The sequence below is a fragment of the Pinus tabuliformis genome, chromosome 4_2, assembly GCF_031772625.1.
Source record: "Pinus tabuliformis cultivar Carrire ecotype Pingquan chromosome 4_2, CPIR1, whole genome shotgun sequence".
Taxonomy (NCBI): Eukaryota; Viridiplantae; Streptophyta; class Pinopsida; order Pinales; family Pinaceae; genus Pinus; species Pinus tabuliformis.
In genome coordinates, this window is record NC_142304.1 from 591108537 (window position 1) to 591129150 (window position 20614).

Consider the following 20614-nt stretch of genomic DNA (forward strand, 5'->3'; position numbering starts at 1 on the left):
GGTGCAAATCGCTTTTGGAAAACCCTGTCAGAAAATATCAATTACCTTTTTAACTCGAATCAGTGTACCCTCCAAAAATTCCCACTCGTTTGAGGCGTGCTATGGTCTATGGTAGGCCACGATTCCTTTTTCCTGTAAATATCTTCCATCGCTATAATCTAATCAAATCGAATCGAAGCCTCACAAAGTCTTCGTGGAAATTTTCCCCATAAAAAAAAAAATGGGACAAGGACGTAAGAGTGATTCTGATTCTTTTACTGCAATATCTTTTATTTGAGACTGGTAATTGAGCAGAGCTCAAACAAGAATTCCTTTTATCTCTGGCGTACACCAGTTAAATCTGTGTCCAAACCCTAGTTGTCAGACTTTTGAATTTTGGGGTCACCTGTAGGATCACAATAAATAAAAATCTTTACCGTAACTGATTGTGATACGCCGAAGATAAATGTTTTTGTGGGGATTTATACTCTTCTGTGATTGCGAAGAAATTAAACTTGAAACAAATTTTAACAGGTAGTGTAACACTCTTCCTCATGAATTTGAATAAGAAAATGAATTTTTAACAGGTAATGTAACACTTGTCCTAATGAATTTGAATAAGAAAATTAATATTAAAAGTACCACTCAGAACGATATTTTTTTTTTCGAGATGATAATCATGATAATTATGATATCTGTGACTCCTGTAGGGTGAGCGTGACCGGGGCCATAGATATTTTTGAGTGGTAACTTGGGCAGATATTATTATACCAATTACAAATCTCCACCAGAAAATTGGGATATTTTGAAGAGACAGCCTGTGATTAAGGAAATAATATGGAAGCAGGGAATTCCAAATTTGTACGTCTATTCAGATATTAGGTGCATTGATTCTTTTGCTTTAAACTGTTATAGATATTTCGAGGGGTGGTGGTAGATATTTTGGAGGCTTCCAAAGCATATTTTCAAATACCGATGGTTTAGGGGTTTCCATGGCTGACCGTGCTGCTGGCAGAGATATTTTCTGGTCTGTAACACTTTTTTCAGCCATTGGAGGGATCCCTATTTCCATATATAAATATAGTACAGTGTATATTTGAGTTCTGTGGGCCTTGGAAGTTGGGTTGGAGCTATAGCAGTGCACTTTTTAACCTTTCTGCTACTGCTTTTATATGACATGTGGAATCCTCCTTCAATTCGGTGTTTTGCAGGCTGAGGAAGCCATCAGGTCTAAGGGAGGAAAAACAACGTTATTGTTAACAACAACAATCTGATTACCCTTTTTGGTTCAGAACCAGATTAATTTCTTCAGCGATGTCTACAGTTTCTTTTAGTAGTTCTCAGATATTTAGGCCTTATGATTCTTCTGAATGTGATGAAGAAGGGTCTTGTAGTGATGGAGGTGATATTGCAGGATGTGAATATCTGAGCAGCAAATGCTCAGGCTCCATTGATTTCGATCTGGAAAGTGAGGCTGCTATGTCTGAAAGTGATGAATGTGTGGATGCTAAAATTTCTGCATCCTTCAGATTCAGGGCAGGTGCAGCAGATTGCCAAGCTCAAAAGGGGGTTCATCGCCAACGCCAACAACATGCCAACTTGGTAATATGTTGTAGAGCATAGTGATCTGTGCAATCTCCATTAATGCCATCGTAGTCTGTTTCATTGATTTGTTTTTGATGTGTGTCCACAGGTTTGGGCAGATCCTTCAGTATCAGAAAGTTCATGGACTGATGAAAAGCATAGCTTGTATCTGAATTCGATCGAGGAGGCCTTTGTTAGGAGCCTCCATGAACGGGGACATTATACACATTCCTGTGAAAGAAGGGATACTCGGAGGATAATTCCCTGTATGTCTGACAAGGGCTTATACCGCGACGAGGTTGGTATTTTTGCATATAAAAAAACCCACCATTTTCTGATTCACTGAGGAGGGTATCTGTTGTTGTTATCTGTTTTCAGTTTTGCTTTCATTGTAAGGAAGATAGGATCGTATGAAGGGCTAATGACGAGGATCCATTGTTTACAGGAGGTTGAATCTGAGATTTCATGTGATTACCAGCCGATTCTATCTCCAGAGGAGAATGGGGCTGAGACTCAAAGGTGTTGTAACCATGAAGACATTCAAAATCATACAAAACGGTCGAGATTGGAGGATACATGCATCAAACAATCAGGCCTGCAAGAAGAAGATATGAATGGTAATCTCTCCCAAAATATGGAATGGTGTCACATTCTTCACACTTATTTCCGAATAGGTCTTCCAGAATTTCCATTTTTTGAAAAATAAAAAATTAAGAATTTCCATTTTTTGAAAAATAAAAAATTATGAATGAGGTAGATTTAATATTGCAAGAATATTTTTTAGGGTGGAGATTGAATAATGAGAGAACATTGTTTTTGGTATGCACAATCTAACTGCTGAAATTAAAGATTCCCAAACATTTTTTCATTTTTTTATTTATAACTTCTATTTTTCCATTTATAACTTTCACTTCTGTAACAAATTCTCAGCCTTACCTGACCACTCTTGTACTGGTTTTACCAATTGTCAGTGTTATAAATAGCACATAAATATTTTAATGGCTATCAATATTTATCACCCATTAATTTATATTTTTATGGGTATCTGAATTGTCATTATAATTCATTTCATGAGTATCCATGTTCAGTTTTTTTATATTTGCATTCCACCTTGATCTTGAAGCTCATCAAACTTACATTACATCAGGGAAGGCAAATAACTGCTTGAAGGATCCACTTGGAGAAGAAACCACAGAACGAGTTCTGTCAAACGAATCTAGTCCAGAGATTCGAATGCAATGTTTTAAAGATACTTCTGAGCATGGTCATGAAGGCCGACACACAGAAACCTCAGAACCTTATATGCAGGAGGATCAGGTCGAGGCATTTCTTACACAAATATATTTGTAGATTTGCGTGAATTAATAGATGTAACAAGCTCATGTATTCCCCATTATCTGTTTTCAGGTTGTTCCATCCATGGAGAATTTTTCTTAGAGCTCTACAAAGGCAGCAGGATTATCTTCTTTTCATGTTCAACCAGAAAGGAAATTGTTCCATCGATGGAGAATTTTTCTGAGAGCTCTTCATAGGCAGCAGGGTTATCTTCTTTGCATGTTCACCCAGAAAGGAAACTGGAATTGGCAGTATGAAAATGGTACATAACTATTATGAATATAGAATGTACTGCTATTGGCTTCATAGGCAGCAGGATGAAAATGGTAGAAAACTATAATAAACCCTCGATGTGATGTTGTAGACTGAACAGTCTTGGCTATTTGTATATATGAGGTGTTGCACATCCTTTTGCTTTTCTTGGTACCTTTCTGATGTAAATAGATGGTACAAGAAAAAACTTGTTAAATATCAAATGGAAGTTCCAAGGAAAAAATTTCCATATGGAAGTTACCAGGAAAATGCTGATATAATTTTTGGGTCATAATTATATAATATCTGTAGGAGAGGACAAAATAAGTAAAGTTTGAAAAGTATTGCTTTGATAGGTAAAGTTTGTATCGTTAAAAGGATAAAAAAGTTTATAATGGGTAAACAATTTTGTTGGTGTTTAATGTGATTTTATTAAAGTATAAGTTTATAGTGAAATTTAAAAAAAAGGTTTACTATATTAAGTTTTTTGATTTTATTTTTAATTTTATATTATTTGATTAATTCGGTGTGTTATTTTGGAATAGAGTTTTTGAATTTCAACTCAATTATCAATAATTATTAGGTAGATGTTATGGATTTAATTTATTAAGTAGATGTTATGGATTTAATTTCTATTAGTATTCATAATGAAAAAGTCGATATTTACTTTAAAAGTAAACATGTTTTTCCTATCTTTTTAATTAAATTGATTAATTAAAAAGAAATTGTTATATAAACAAGTGTAATGAAATAAATTATAATATTTTAGACATGTGGTATTGATAAGCCATGGTATTAACTCATGATATTGTAAAAAAATCTATTTACAAGTTAATAATCTCCATAATAAAATTGAGAATATATATAATTTAACTCATATATTAACTATTTTTTATAATTAGTAATAAGATGATGATTTAAATTTTTGGTTAATAGAGATGAAATTATAAATTTGAAGTTTACACTATCTAAGTAAGAAGAAAGAAATAAATTATTTTAAAGTCTACGAGGCTAAAGATAACTTATAAGACAATATATTACCGAAATAAACTCTATTCTAAATCTCGACATACTTTTTAAACCTTATCACAACACATCAACTTAAACCAAATAAAACTAATAATAAAATATTTTTCCCACCCCTCAAACTTCAAAAACAAAACTAATAGATATTTTTTAAATGTGTAAAATCCATCCATCAAAAATAAACCATCCTATAAAGTGTGAAATCTAATCCAATAACTAATGCCCAAATGGCTTTCTGCTGTTGAATTCTCAACTATTCATTTTAAATTACTTATATAAGCACTCTGTACAAACAAATACTTTTAATTGCCTGTGTACTCTCGCTCTATAGACGACCGAATATCACGCGTTCCAAGTGACACAATGAATTCCATGCAAAGAACTTCAAAGCTGACATCTGTTGAATGGAATTTAGGGACCACCAAATGAGTTGAAAATTGCAGCAAGTTAGATATTTTTAATGAATTACATGGACACGTGTTAATTACCAAGGCGTTTGAGTATCTTGGAAGTTTATCCCATGTGAGCTATTTCAATTCCTTCTTCAATGTGACAATACCAATTAGGTACGACGTTTGAGATATCACTTTATTAAAAGAAAATTCTTATTATTAGGTTTGAAATCGGAGAAAACTTTATGTTGATTTCTACTCAAACATTGTAAAATGAGAGATTTTGGATCCACACATTTATTATTATTATTATTTGTTTTTAAATAGAAAATAATATATATTTTTTTCATGAAAAATATTATATATATATATATATATATATATATATATTTACCAAAAATTTATTTAGATTTTTTATGTGGTAATAATATACATTTGTATATATTTATTACCATTCAAAAAGAGTGAGGTTAAAATGATATAATACAAATAGATATAATATACAAAGAGGATGATCAAGTAGTGTAAAAATCGCTTTATTTTTTATTTTTTAGTTTTTAGTTTTTAGTTTTTTCTGAACATATTGCCATTACCTTGCTTTGAGATCCAGTGGAACTAGAGCCATGTCAGTTGCGAATGTCTCTGTAGGATGTTCCTTATCCGAATCTGACCCTTCTAATACGTGGACGTGCTTTGTGCCCATCGTGGCATCCACTTTGTGTATCATATTTATTTGATGATCTAACTCTTGAAATGTTGTTGCATTTGTCCCTCTCTGATGGTGAGGAGAAAATTCATTATGATCCTAAGTGCCCCCATCATCTTTTCCAATGTTCTTCAAGTTTTCTTCTTCTTCCGCTTCATGGAGCTATGGGTCTATACACTGCTATCCTTTTGGCTTGTGTGCCTTTTTCTTTTATGGGTTCTTTTTCATCTAAGGGCATGTGTTCTGTAAATGTCATGTTTGAAAGTAGTAATGACATCATAATTTTGTATTCTCATAGTCTAATTTTTGGTACCATTGAAATTTTTTATGTTTCAACATAATGTGATTTGGTAATCCTTTGCTAAGGTCTACCTCCACAAAGATTTTGGCAAAGGTAAAAATATCATTTTATGTTATTTTAAGGTTCCTCTTCTTGAACTCGCCCAAAGTGTTTCCAATGCCCTCTAAGACTTGATGGTGCCAAAAATGAAGTGAAAGATTTGGAAGTCTCACTCAAATGGATAAGTTTCTGACTACCATATTTGTTGCATCAAGATATGGAAACCATGTGCTAATAAAGAGCCCATCTCTACCTTAAAACCATGGTCCTTCATTAAGAGGAAAATTCAATTCTTTCTATGTGTCAAATTGGACCATGAAGAATCCTTTGGAGCATAAATAAATGTCACAATTGGGTGTTCAAGAGGAAAAAACCCACCAATGTAAAACTTGTAATTTGTGCTAGAATCCATTAAACCTACATATAATCGCCTTGGGTTGAAGAGTCACGAACAAAGAATTTACCTTTGGAAGGTTTACTTCCATGATGGTTGCTCCATTTGATCTTACGATTTACGAGCCTGGATTGCTTTGAATATGTTTTGTTGGGGAATAAGACTTCCTTTCACTATATCTTTGAAAGTGGAATATGGACCATTTGGTTTCTTGGGTCCCACAGCACTAGTTCTTGGAGCTCCTACTCTCAACCTTGAGTTTAGGATTAATGTTGAGTTCCTTTTGATTTTATAGTCTTGGATCTATAATGTGTCTTGGAGCACCTTCCCTTTATATTGTAGGCATTGGAAAATTGCAGGAAAACCCCATTTTCCTTAATAGTTTGCATTAAAGAAATGACAGAGTCAAAGCTTTTTGTCCAAAGAAGACAGGATTTCCCACCCAACTTTTTTATTATAATCTAATTTTTTTTTTTGCTCCAATGCGTCCTAAGGTGTATACGTAAGCCCCAAATGATAGAGCATATCATTTTTTAGAGAAAACAAATATTTGGGCACAAGAGATAAAGCCACTGACGACTCTATCGCCCTTAAGATACAAAGGTACCAACTTAACAAGAACTATAACCCCAAAATGAGAAATATAGCCCCCAAAACCCATATTTTTGTGCAAAAAACATGAAAAAACACCTTGAAAATGAGAAGTGTTGATGCTACATCAACACTTTTTTGGTGGTTGTTAAAATTCCAATTATTTTAGTAATGACATTAAAAACCAAAATTTTGTGCAATAAACATGAAAAAGCACCTTAAAACAAAGAGTGTTGATGCAACTTATGCAACATCAACACTCGTTAATTTTTGGGTTAAAATTCTAATTTTTTAACAATGACAATGGAAACTATTTTTTTGTGCAATAAATATAAAAAATACCCTAAAATAAAATAAAATAAAAGTGTTAATGCTAAATAACTTTTTTGGTTAAAATTCTAACATTTTTTAGTAATGACATTAAAAATATAATATCATTACTCTAAAAAACCTTAAAATTCCAATAGAGGTTGACGATCACGTTAAAGATAAAATATCACAACTTCAAAAAACCTAAAAATTCCAACAATTTTCAACCATGACAATAAAGATAACTATCATGAATTTGAAAAACTTTAAAATTTTAACATTTTTCAACCATGGCATTAAAGATAAAACATTATTATTCCGAGAAACCTTAAAATTTTAACATTTTTCAGCTATGAAGTTAAAACCAAATATCATGACTTAAAAAAACCTTAAAATGAATACCTAAATAAAAGAGTAATTATACCAAAAGTTAAAAGTATATCTCTTTTAAAATCTTAACCTAAGACAACTTTGCACAATGCAACGGAAACTTAAAAATCAATAGTTATCAAATTGACACCTAGTAGGGGTAGCCTCGACTCATTGCAATGAAAATTTAAAAATCAACCATCAAATTGGCATATAGTGGAGGCAAACTTGACCCATTGTAACAAAAACTTAACAATCAACTATCAAATTGACACATAGTAGAGTTATGTTGGTAGTTGAGCATTGACACAATCCTGCAACCAAAAAGGAGAGTAAAAAAAATAAAAAAATAAAAATGAAACAAAAATAAAAATAAAAAAATTAATATTAAATAAAAAATAAAATTAAAACATTAGAAAGAAAAGTTAAAAAAAAAAATTAAAAACCTCACGAAAAAAATAAAATAAAAAAATTCAAACATAAAATAAATAAATAAATAAAAACAAAAAAGAAACCAACATAAAAATTTAAAAGATAACAAAAAAAATTGCATAAAATTGAATAATTCACACAAAAATAATTAAAAAAATTAAATACAAAGACAAAAATATTAAAAAATAAGGAGAATATATATATAACCCCGATGGGGGTTTCAAACCCTGTGACATCAAATTTGAGCGTCAAGGATGTTAACATTCAAAAAACAGATGTGTCAGATGGTAATTGTTGGCATTATGACTAATGTGTTATCTTTGATGGAAACCTACTTGATGAGTTGTCTTTTGATGGCAAACTACTTGATGTAGATGCCAATAAGATGGGTCTACATATGATTTTAATTTGACAAATAGTATGTACGTAGAGGTAATGTATAGCAGAATATTGGCAGAACTTGCAGATGCAAGAAACAGAGGACAATCCATTCAAAGTACAGGTAAATGGTGTAACAAGATCATGCAGAGATCTTGAATGTGAGATAACATGTTTTGTTTTAAGTTGATTTGAAGATTGGAGGATGTGTGGTTTTTATATTGATATACAAGTGACAACATAAGAAGGTGAGAAGGTTGTAGCAATCTAGAGCGGGGAGTGCTCGAATTGGTTCCAGAGGGAAGAACCAAAGAAATGTTAACAGATTGATTTCAGAGGCGATAAGCTTACTGAGGCATATGTAGCAAGAAGGAGACTTGTTACTGCAGAGGTATTGTTGAAGATCACAAAGGAAATTCCACAAAAGATGTGGGTAGAATTGCTGAGTAATGAAGGAAGCTGGTAAGACTTTCTAATTGAAAGAAGAGGTGGTCAGAACCAAGTATTTCATGGTGATTGAAATACAAGAGAACAATTGTGTTCTTAAGAAGTGCAGATGAGTTGAAGCCTAGAAGGAGCAGAGAAGGGTGCTCAGAGGAGGTTCCAAAGATAGAGAACCAAATTCTTGCCAAAAGACCAAGTATAAGGGAAATCTTGGTGAGGTAAGTGGCAACAGGGAAGACTTGTTGTTGTAGAGGCTTTAGTGCAGCTCATAGTGAATGAGTGAGGAGCTCATGAAGATAGAAATGGAGGAGGAAATGACTATTGATAGTCATAGCAGAGAATCTGAAGAAGACCACAACAGAAGAAAGATGAAGAAGGAGGATGCCAAGAGAAATGGCAAGAGAATGAGTCAAGAGGAACTTGACAAAGAGATTGCTGAGATGAAAGAACTTGATGAATTGATGATGATACTAGAGGAAAACCAGAGATTAGGTTGGGTATTAAAGAAGAAGCCATTGAAGTGGCATAAGTTACAGAGCAAGCTACAATAGAGGCAAGTAAGGTGGTTGATGGGAAAACTCAGAGAAGCTAAGTTGGAAATGGAAGTGTTTATTTGTGAACCAAAGCAGGGTGAAGTTCCGGGTGAAGAATAAGGAATTATTGATGATTTTATGAAATGTTGGACAAATGCAGACCATCAGGAGAATGTAAAACCTTGTATTGTTGAATCTAATAATTTTGATGTGATTATAGGTTTTGCGGAGGGTGAGCAATCTTTTGAAGCTGTTAAAAGTATGGGAGAGTATCTTTTAGAAGGTAAAAACTCTGAAGTCAAGAATGATGGAGAATGTCTTGTGAATGAGGAAAGCAGTGAATTATTGTAGCAAAAAGAACTTAGTAATACATTGATGTTTGAAGCTGTGACAACACAGGAAGAATTTCTTGTGAAAGGAGATGAAATTCAGTCTGAAGAACTGATATGTGAAGCAACAGTTGAAATTGTTGAACCTTGTAATTTTCAGATTGATAATTTGTGTATAAATGTAGGAATCATAAGTAATGATGAAGTACTTATGAAGTGTCACAGAGAAATTGAATTGCTGGAGTATTTTCTAGGAAACTCAGAGTATCACAGTATGATTGTAGAGGAAGGAGTTCATTACAGTGAAAAAAATCAGAAAGACATCATTAGAGAAGATGATGTGGAGGAGAGACTAACTGACAGTCTCATGAATTCTGTTGAGAATTCAGAGTAACATATTGATGTGCTGACAAAGGAGGAAGAATTAGAGCAGCAAGTTGAATTGTTACCAAAGGAAGAAAAGGCACGGAAGCCTTATGATTTTTATTTTAACAATTTTTTTGTGAGTGCAGGTTTAGTTGCAGATGCTGGAGAAAATTTGGTACAAATGAGTAGCGAAGTAATGATCAAAGAAGAAGATTCTGTGGAAGAATTTAATCCATGGAATAGAATGTTCGATTGCTGGAGAGAATGCTCGAAAGTCAGGATTCAATACAAAAAGAGATAACCGTGAAAGAGGGTAAGGATGAAAGGGAGGATGAACAAGTAAAAATAAGTGAAGAACAAGCAAGAATCAACGGAAAAAGAGTAAGTGATAACATTCGACAACTTCAAAGAGTTGAACAACAAATTGAAGAGTTAGTGGACAACAACAACAACCTGAAACAAAAAGAAAGAGGTAGAAGTAAGTGGCAGAATATGGACCAGTCCAAGGATATGCTAGAAACAGAGATTGAAGAATTATGGTAGTTAATGATGAAACAATCCGTATGGAGGAGATTGATAGTAGTTGGAAGGATGATCAGTTAGAGTATGAACCCGATAGACAAGGAGAGGAAGATGAAATAGAAGACAATAGACATACAACAACAACAAAGGTGAAAGGCATTTGGGCAGCTACAAACTAAAGTTTGGGACCCTGGAGGTTTTCTATCAACTTATGAACACACATGATCTGGAGATCATGAATATTTTCTACTTTGGGAGTCTGATGCAGGAGCAATCAGCTCAACAATATCATTGTATTTTAGTAAGGCATAGGGGATCTTGTCTTTCCAAGGAAGTTGGCTTCCTAAGTATGAATTAATGTAATTATTTAGGCTTTTGAATGATTTTAATGAGAATAGGATTTAATTGAATATTGTGAGACATATTTGTAAATATTCTCGAATGTAGGAGAATATGAGAGATTTAGGATAGTTGAGAGATTGAGGAATTTGAGAATTAATTGTAAATCTCAGATCAGGAGTTAGTTCATGATTTTGAGGATTGGAGAGGATCCTTAAGGATGAGGAAGATATTTTAGGATTTTGTTGAGGAGTTTATGGATCTAAACCAGGAATTGGTTTTAGAATCCCTTTGTATAAATGTAAGCCTAAAAGGCAAAGTCAGAGGTGAGATAGGTTAGCTGGTTGGATAGATAACCAAGCTAATTAGAGGGTGATTGTAAGCTTATGGGCAGATTGTAAACAAAAGCCACTAATTAGAAGAATCAGGCCAGAGAGGGACAAAGAGTCTCAATATGTAATCATTTGTTTATATATTTATATACAGAGAATTCGATTCTGAGTGTGTAAGTGTGTGATTCAATATGGAATGATAAATTCTGTGTGTATTAGAGATTCTGTATAATATATGTATGCAGGCAGAGTTCGGCAGAATACATAGTGAAGAAGAATGAGACAGAGGATCGTAATGGAGCGTGAACCGATTGCAGGATCAAAGTAATATCCAAGAATGACAGTGATTAAATAGTATGCAGAATTAAGCTCAGGAGGGAGTCGCGCAGGGGAACAATGGAAGGACGAAGAACCATTGAAATAACTGAAACCACAAATAACACTGAAGAATGGCGTAAAAACCCAAGTGGAGAGCGGAGCAAAGAAGTGAAGCATTAACACACAGGCATCGTTGGATCTATCGGATCAACGGATGGAATCAAATTGCATGGAAGGATCGTTGTTAAAATCTTACATCACAACATTTAAATGGTAAGGAATTAATCTTGGCCCACAAGGATTTGCGGCATGCGACATCATTGTGAACTGTTGGATCGTATGCCCTGATCAACGGTGGAGAGGCTTTAATAAATCTCACATCGCAATGTTTCGTTGATGACTGAACTAACCTCGGCAACAAGCGATTGTGATATGCAATTGTGATGTCCGATGCGACCAGAGATTTGGTCGCATCGCAAATAGCTATGGGAGATAGACCTTAACCCTTAACTAGTGCGACATGCGATATGCAGAGTGTGATAGAAGAGCGGACTCGAGAAAGTAATGACTGTGGTTTATGTTTATTGAATTTCGGGTGTGTTATTGCATCCCGGATGCGAAAGTAGAAGCCTTAAGAATCTCGTGTAACCCCGAGAGTGTGATTGCAATAAGGCATGCATTGAGAAATGTGCGGAGTTTGTGGAAAGCGCGGAAAAGGTATGGTTGTGTATGCTTTATTATGATTTCTATTATAAAAGGATTATAATAGATATAGCACCGATAGAAGGTTGTGAGGTTTAAGTTCGTGAATAATCAAAGAATAAGAGTGGGAATTGGATATATGTGCGGCATAAGGATCAAAGGGAGTTCATGAGGATCCATGAGAGATTAATGAAAGGTTAATGAAAATGATGTGAATAAGTTCCGATATAAAGGATTTAATAAAAGGGCCTTAACCATTATTCATTATTGAAGATTTGACTCGGTAGAGAGTTAAATTCCTGGGGCAAAACAGATATATGCATTTTGACATGCATAGTGTGGGTAGATGCGGGTTTTCCTGCGTCAACAACATTGGTTTTCTCCCACACTGGGTTTCCAGCCAAAATCTTGGTGTTCATGTGTGTTTCTTATGTGTGATAGTTTTTGTTGTTCTCACTGCATATGGTTACTGTTTAATTAATGTCTATTGAAGTACTGATATATTGGTTCAAGTTAACAGATGATGAATTAACGGAACATTAAGTTGGTTGGATATACGCCAGTTGTCTTCATCAAAGTCGCATATATACGTAGGTTTATTTCAGTAAAGTAGGATATTGAAAACGTCTAAGTGAGTTTGAAAATACTAATTTCCCCCCCATCCCCCCCATCTCAGTATGTTTCCCAAAAATTGGTATCACAGCAGGTCCTTTAGCAAAATCTTGATCGCTTGAAGGAGATCCGTCAAGATGATGGGAAAGAAGAATATAGCTTGAAGGAGGGTTTTAGAAAATTGTGATAATGACATATCATATTCAGTGACAGTTGCATATGCAAGAAAATTTTCAATTTTGGGAGAACCCTGCTTTATATTGATCAAGAATGAAGAAAACAATTATAAATAATTATCAGGTATGGGATTTTTTCAAACTATGATCCATTTCCTTGTCTATGCAATAATGATAGTGATGGTATTGGAAATGGTGAAGAAGGTGAGTCTGATCAAGAATGTCAATTACTTATGGCATTAGAAGATATAATTAGTAATGAGTCTGATGATAATTTCATGAATGCCCTAGAAGAAAAAGGTATTTTTATTGATGAAATATCTCATCTTAAGATTTGTTTAGAAGAAGATAAATTAGCAGAATAAACTTTGAAGAAACAAATCATAGAAAAGGAAGAGCATAATGAAAAGCTAGAATGTGTTATAGTAAGTCTAAGGAAAGAAATTGAGAAAACAAAAAGCCTTAATCTTAGATTTTCTAAAGGATCTGAAACCTTAGATGAAATCATCAAGGTTCAACACTCTTCTCTTATAAAGCCAAGTCTTGGATACAATGAAAAAGCATCAAAGACTAAATCTTCTACAGAAACAGGAAGCTATCTCAATGCAGTAAAAATAAGAAGTCAACATCACTCCAGCCTACAACAAAAGAATAAAGGACCAAATACTTCCCAAGCAAACTCTACTCAGTTCAATTAAAAGGAAAACAACACTAGAAAGTACTATACTCCCAGACTCTTCTACTTTAATAAACAATGTTTCGCTTGTCACAATTTTGGTCATAAGATTGTTCAATGTGTTGCTTACAAAACTATCATGACTGGAGAAGCAAGAAAACAAAAGAATCAGGTTGGGGTAAAGAAACACTCTTACAATGCCTTCTCGTCTCTTTAATATGAAATTGAATGCTCTTTTTGCAATAACTTTGGGCATAAAGAATCTCAATGTAGGAGGGTGAAAACATGAAGCTGGATTACACTTGTGAGAAACGCCACTGAAAAGTTCACAATCTCAAATTTTCGGCTGAACAAATATTTTATTCGACCAAATTTTCTAGATTTATTCTGCTGAATTTTCAAAATTTATTTGGCCGAACTTTTGGCCATTTAGACTAACGTCGATCATTAAACAGATTTTTTTCCGAAGTTGAAAAAATCGGCAAAAAAACTAGTTTGGCTGATTTTTTTGATATATATATGATGAGCCAAACTTTGTTGTGAAGTTTTCTTCTTTGTTAATTTGTGATTGTGATTGTTTGAGCCGAGTGCTATTACTACTCTGTTAATTTGTGATTGTGGTTGGTTGAGCTGAGCATTGTTACTGTTCTGTTAATTTGTGATTATGGTTGGTTGAGCCGAGCGTTGTTATTGCTCTCTTAATTTGTGATTGTGGTTGAGCAGAGCTGAAGCTGAGCGCTTCTATTAATTTTTTATTGCAGTTGAGCCGAGCCGAAATCGAGCACTGCTAACATTCGTTTGTAATTTAATTTTTTTACAACACTCTTTAACGGTCTTATGAATATTATAATGCTTTTGTTTTTTTTGTAGCATGGCACCAGAGGAATTTTGGTTGGTTGCACTCGTTGCTGAAAACTTTCTCAGCCTCCTCATCCGGACCAGGTAAGTCATCTAAAAAACCAAAAGGTTATGGAGATGAATTTTGATGAATATATATATGTTGTTCCTTGTAAAAGAAAAGATGACTCTTTTGGTAATTTCTTGATATTTTATTATTTACATTATAAACATGAAAGAAATATTACTTTTTACCATTGACTGTTGGCAGAGGTCCTCTTCTCTGTGAGAGCATCATAATCCAATTATCACTGAGACCGTGAACTATAACATGTCCTTATCTTAATATCTTATTATTTACATTATAAACATGAAGGAAATATCACTTTTTTTCCATTGACTGCCAGTAGGGATCCTCTTCTCTGTGAGAGCAACAGAATCCAACTATCATCGAGACCGTGAACTATAACATGCCCTTATCTTAATATTTTATTATTTACATTATAAACATGAAGGAAATATTATTTTTTTCCATTGACCACTGGCAGGGGTCCTCTTCTTCGTGAGAGTAACAGAATCCAACTATCAGAGATTTTTGATTTGGATCATCCATAGTATTGTGTGCCTCTTGTCAACGTTTCAAATCCCAATGGGGATCCATCTTCAAGACACAAGTGATAGATTGAAGGAGGAGCTTACCAACCAAAACAAATAAATACATAATACATAAAAACAAAAAACCGCCTAATTTTTAAAAAACTAAACCTAAGCCTACATGAGACTAATCAATAAATAAAAATATTTAATTTTTTATATAAATGTAGTTGTTTTATTATTAAGTAATATTTAATAATCATTTCTTTTAATTTTTATTATCAAATATCCAATATTTTTAAGTTTATTTCCTAAAGATTTTTAATTTAAGTGAAATTTACATCCTTAACATAATTAATTTTATAAAACTTATTATTAAATTATTTTATAAAATATGTAATAAATTAATATCTTTAAATAATAATAATAATTTTTAATTATTAGTAAATTAATATTGATAATTTTTTTTATTAAAAGTGAAAAATTAATTAATTTATAAGTAATATTAATAATAAATGACTAACAATAATTTGCTAATTTATATTATATTAATTTTATGATGAAATATATAACTATTTATCTCTTTAGAATTATTATGTTAAATTAATATTAATATCTACTAGCAATAATAAGAGAAAGTCCTAATTTTTGATAAATAGAATTAATTTTTATTTATTACAAATAAAATAATAATGATTATTAACTAATAAATAATAATAATATTAATAATTATTATTTAGTTAATAATGATTGATAATTTAATTCTTATAATTATTATGAGTACATATTATAAATGAATAATAAATGATTTATTTATTAATAATTAATACTTAATTCTTGATGAGTTTGTTACAATTTTTAAATTTTTTAATAAATTTCTTATAAGAGGTAATTTTTAATTATTAATTAAATCCACTTATTAATGTTTATAAGTATTTATTTATTAATTTATTTATGTTTCATAAATAATTAGAGAGTAAGGTCAGAAAAGAGGGTTCATACTTAGAGTACTATACCTTAGAAGACCTGGAAGTGTTGATATGCCTAATCACTGGAAGCCAATTTCCATTGATCTCATTCCCACCATCCCTGTTGAGGTTATTTGGACATTTCCTAATCTCAAGCGCCTCTCTGATTTTCCTTTTTTGATAATGATCTTCCCTAGTGATAATCTTGGCGCTCTCGAGACAAACATGATGCTTGGTTTTTTAGGAGTGCTCTGCAAGTGCTGAAGTGCGTGATCTCCCATTCTTGATATTTGCTCCATGTTCTTTAAGTCTAGTTTTTAAGGAACGCCCTGTCTCTCCAATATAACTTTTGCCGCAAGAACAATCGATCTTATAAACTCCCTTGAGTTGCTGTTGATCGATGCTATCCTTGATAGATCTCATCTTTTGCCTAATTGTTCCAAAAGTCGTAAACTGAGTGAATATGTCCTTCTTTCTTAGAACATTGGTGATTTTATCTGTAACCCATTGAATGAATGGAAGATAAATTGTCCCGCAATTTTCTTTAGGGCCTTTAGGGAGAACCTTTCCTTCAGCCCTTTTTATAGCCTTCTTAATATCTTTTTCCTTGTATCCTATATCTTTAAAGACTAAGACTGTGAACTATAACATGCCCTTATCTTAATATTTTATTATTTACATTATAAACATGAAGAAAATATTACGTTTTTCCATTGACTACTGGCAGGGAACCTCTTACCTGGCTCTGCCAGAGCAATAGAATCCAACTATCACAGAGTATGTGAACTATAACATGCCCTTATCTTAATATTTTATTATTTACATTATAAACATGAAAGAAATATTACTTTTTTCCATTGATTGCTGGTAGGGATCCTCTTCTTTATCTCTATGAGAGCAACATAATCCAACTATCACTGAGACCGTGAACTATAACATGCCCTTATCTTAATATTTTATTATTTACATTATAAACATGAAGGAAATATTACTTTTTTCCATTGACTACTAGTAAGGATCCTCTTCTCTTTCTTTGTGAGAGCAACAAAATCCAACTATCATCGAGACTGTGAACTATAACATGCCCTTATCTTAATATTTTATTATTTACATTATAAACATGAATTTAAGTTTACATAGTATTGTAAAATTCTCAAAGGCATTCAAATTGTCCATAGTCAACCCTCTAAATTACAATTTTCCTATCCACCGATATATATGGGAGGAAAACAATGAAATAATCACCTCGTTAAAGACTGCAATTTTTTTTTAATATAATACTACCTAAGCACCTACGGGGGATTTGAACCGGTGACCTATTGCAAGGAGTGCCTTAACAGTACACCCATTCACCATCAATCCAAAGCCCCGTGGGCTTAAAGACTACAAAATTAAGCAAAGAACTGTTCTACAAATAATTTTTCACAAATAAATTTTGTTCATGAGTAAAGGTACCCTCAACGTTAGCTCCTGGCTAAATGAAGAAAAAAAATTAATTAAATACTCACCTCAACTCAAACACAATAAAAAATTAACAACCACAATCACATATTAACAACACTCGACTCAACCACAATCACAAATTAACAACGACTACAATCACAAATTAAAATCCCCTATAAATCGAACCAAATGCAATAAAAATAACCAGTTGAATATAAAGTATTCATATTATTTTCATATTATTTGGTAACATACTTTCCTTACTTCTGTTGTTATATGTTCATTTATGTTTCCTTTTTTTATTATGTGTAATTCATTTTTCTTGTGATAGGAACATCCATTCCCATATAATTTATAATGCTGTCATTTCTAGTGAATTTTGTGCACTGTTATTCAAGGTTGTTGGTATAAGTGCATCACTATATCCACCATTCAACATGAAGGAAAGTATCCATCTCATCAAGTGGTAGAGCATATAGTCCTAATTGTAGTTCTAAATCTTGGATTTGAATAGGGATTTTATGAAACCTTCCTACTCTTTTGACCTTGTATCCATTAAATACTGTAATTGTCAGGGCATTGGTGGGGTACACAAATAGGTTTAGTTGCTTAGTGAAATCAATGTTGATGTAGTAAGTTTTGTTGAAACCCATGAGTATCATTACATTTCTATCTTTTATGATTCCCATCAACTTTAGGTTCCTAGGTTGTAATTGCCCCATCATGATTGCAAGTGGAACTGTAGGATTGCTTTCCTATTTCTCTGGAACATGGGTCTTATCAACTTCCTAAGATGAGGCAGAATACATTTAATTGGAGGTTCTTGTACTTTCTCTTTTCAAGTAGTAGTTTCTTTTTGAGATACATCTTTTTCATTTCTATTTTTTTGAGTGCATGAGATTGAAGCTAATTAGAGTGTTGGCATTGCTCTGTCATCTATTTTTGGTGTTTTAATTTTAATATTATTGGGTTGACTTGTTCTACCTTGATTTATCTCTGAGAACAACTTTGATGCTTCTTGGTGACATACTTTCATTTCTTTTGTTGTTATATGTTCATTATGTTTCCTTTTTCATTATGTGTACTTCACTTTGCTTCCCTATTTACTTGGAACATGGATCTTATTAGCTTCCTAAGATGAGACAGAATACACTTAATTGAAGGTTCTTGTACTTGCTCTTTTCAAGTAGTAGTTTCTTTTTTAGATATATCTTTTTTATTTCTATTTTTTTGGGTGCATGAGATTGAAGCTAATTAGAGTGTTAGCATTGCTTTGTCATCTATTTTTGGTGTTTTAATTTTAATGTTATTGGGTTGCTAATTAGAGTGTTGGCATTTCTTTGTCATGTATTTTTGGTGTTTTAATTTTAATGTTATTGGGTTGCTAATTAGAGTGTTGGCATTGCTTTGTCATGTATTTTTGGTGTTTTAATTTTAATGTTATTGGGTTGCTAATTAGAGTGTTGGCATTGCTTTGTCATCTATTTTTAGTGTTTTAATTTTAATGTTATTGGGTTGACGTGTTCTACCTTGATTTATCTCGTAGAATAACCTTGATACTTCTTGGTAACATATTTTCCTTGCTTTTGTTGTTATATGTTCATTTATGTTTCTTTTTCATTATGTGTAATTCACTTTTCTTTCCTATTTGCTTGGAGCATGGGTCTTATTAACTTCCTAAGATAAGGCAAAATACACTTAATTGAAGGTTCTTATACTTTCTCTTTTCAAGTAGTAGTTTATTTTTGGTAACATACTTTCCTTGCTTTTGTTGTTATATGTTAATCTATGTTTCCTTTTCATTATGTGTAATTCACTCTACTTCCCTATTTTCTTGGAACATGGGTCTTATTAGCTTCCTAAGATAAGGCAAAATACATTTAATTTAAGGTTCTTGTACTTGCTTTTTTCAAGTAGTAGTTTCTTTTTGAGATACATAATTTTCATTTCTATTTTGTTTGGTGCATGCAATTGAAGCTAATTAGAGCGTCGGCATTGATTTGTCATCTATTTTTGGTGTTTTAATTTTAATGTTATTAGGTTGAATTGTTCTACCTTGATTTTTCTCATAGAACAACCTTGATGTTTCTTGGTAACATAATTTCCTTTTTTATTTTGTTATATGTTCATTTATGTTTCCTTTTTCACTATATATAATTTACTTTGATTCGCTATTTGCTTGGAACATGGGTATTATTAGCTTCCTAAGATGAGGCAAAATACACTTAATTGAAGGTTCTTGTACTTTCTCTTTTCAATAGTAGTTTATTTTTGAGATACATATTTTTCATTTCTATTTTTTTGGGTGCATGAGATTGAATCCAATTAGAGTGTTGGCATTACTTTGCCATCTATTTTTTATGTTTTAATTTTAATGTTATTGGGTTGCTAATTAGAGTGTTGGCATTGCTTTGCCATCTATTTTTTGTGTTTTAATTTTAATGTTATTTGGTTGACTTACTCTATCTTGATTTATCTCGTAAAACAACTTTGATGCTTCTTGGTAACATACTTTCCTTGCTTATGTTGTTATATGTTCATTTATGTTTCCTTTTTCATTATGTGTAATTCACTTTGCTTCCCTATTTTCTTGGAACATGGGTCTTATTAGCTTCCTAAGATGAGGCAGAATACACTTAATTGAAGGTTCTTGTACTTTCTCTTTTCAAGTAGTAGTTTTTTTTTGAGATACATCTTTTTCATTTCTATTTTTTTAGGTGCATGAGATTGAAGCTAATTAGAGTGTTGGCATTGCTTTGTCATCTATTTTTGGTGTTTTAATTTTAATATTATTGGGTTTTTAATTAAAGTGTTGGCATTTATGTCATCTATTTTTGGTGTTTTAATTTTAATGTTATTGGGTTGACTTGTTCTACCTTGATTTATCTTGTAGAACAACCTTGATGCTTCTTGGTAACATACTTTCCTTGTTTATGTTGTTATATGTTCATTTATGTTTCCTTTTTCATTATGTGTAATTCACTTCAAGCTTCCCTATTTTCTTGGAACATGGGTCTTATTAGCTTCCTAAGATGAGGAAAAATACACTTAATTGAAGGTTCTTGTACTTGCTCTTTTCAAGTAGTAGTTTCTTTTTGAGATATATCTTTATCATTTCTATTTTTTTTGGGTGCATGAGATTGAAGCTAATTAGAGTGTTTGCATTGCTTTGTCATCTATTCTGGGTGTTTAAATTTTAATATTATTGGGTCACTAATTAGAGTGTTGGCATTACTTTGTCATATATTTTTGGTGTTTTAATTTTAATGTTATTGTGATGACTTGTTCTACCTTGATTTATCTCGTAAAATAACCTTGATTCTTTTTGGTAACATA

General features: G+C 32.3%; 1 protein-coding gene across 2 annotated transcripts; it reads left to right on the plus strand.

Annotated features, from left to right (window-relative positions):
* Window positions 1-775: 775 nt before the first annotated feature.
* LOC149170681 (uncharacterized) lies at window positions 776-3316 on the plus strand. 2 transcript variants are annotated; one of them, XM_089423974.1, is made up of 5 exons: window positions 776-1581; window positions 1673-1861; window positions 2009-2180; window positions 2687-2880; window positions 2971-3316. In XM_089423974.1, the coding sequence occupies exons 1-5, from the start codon at window positions 1294-1296 to the stop codon at window positions 2998-3000; spliced, it is 873 nt and encodes a 290-aa protein (XP_089280100.1). In that variant the 5' UTR covers window positions 776-1293; the 3' UTR covers window positions 3001-3316. The 2 variants fall into 2 exon arrangements, with proteins under 2 accessions (XP_089280100.1, XP_089280101.1); XM_089423975.1 differs by having other exon boundaries at window positions 789-1581; window positions 2711-2880.
* Window positions 3317-20614: the final 17298 nt, after the last annotated feature.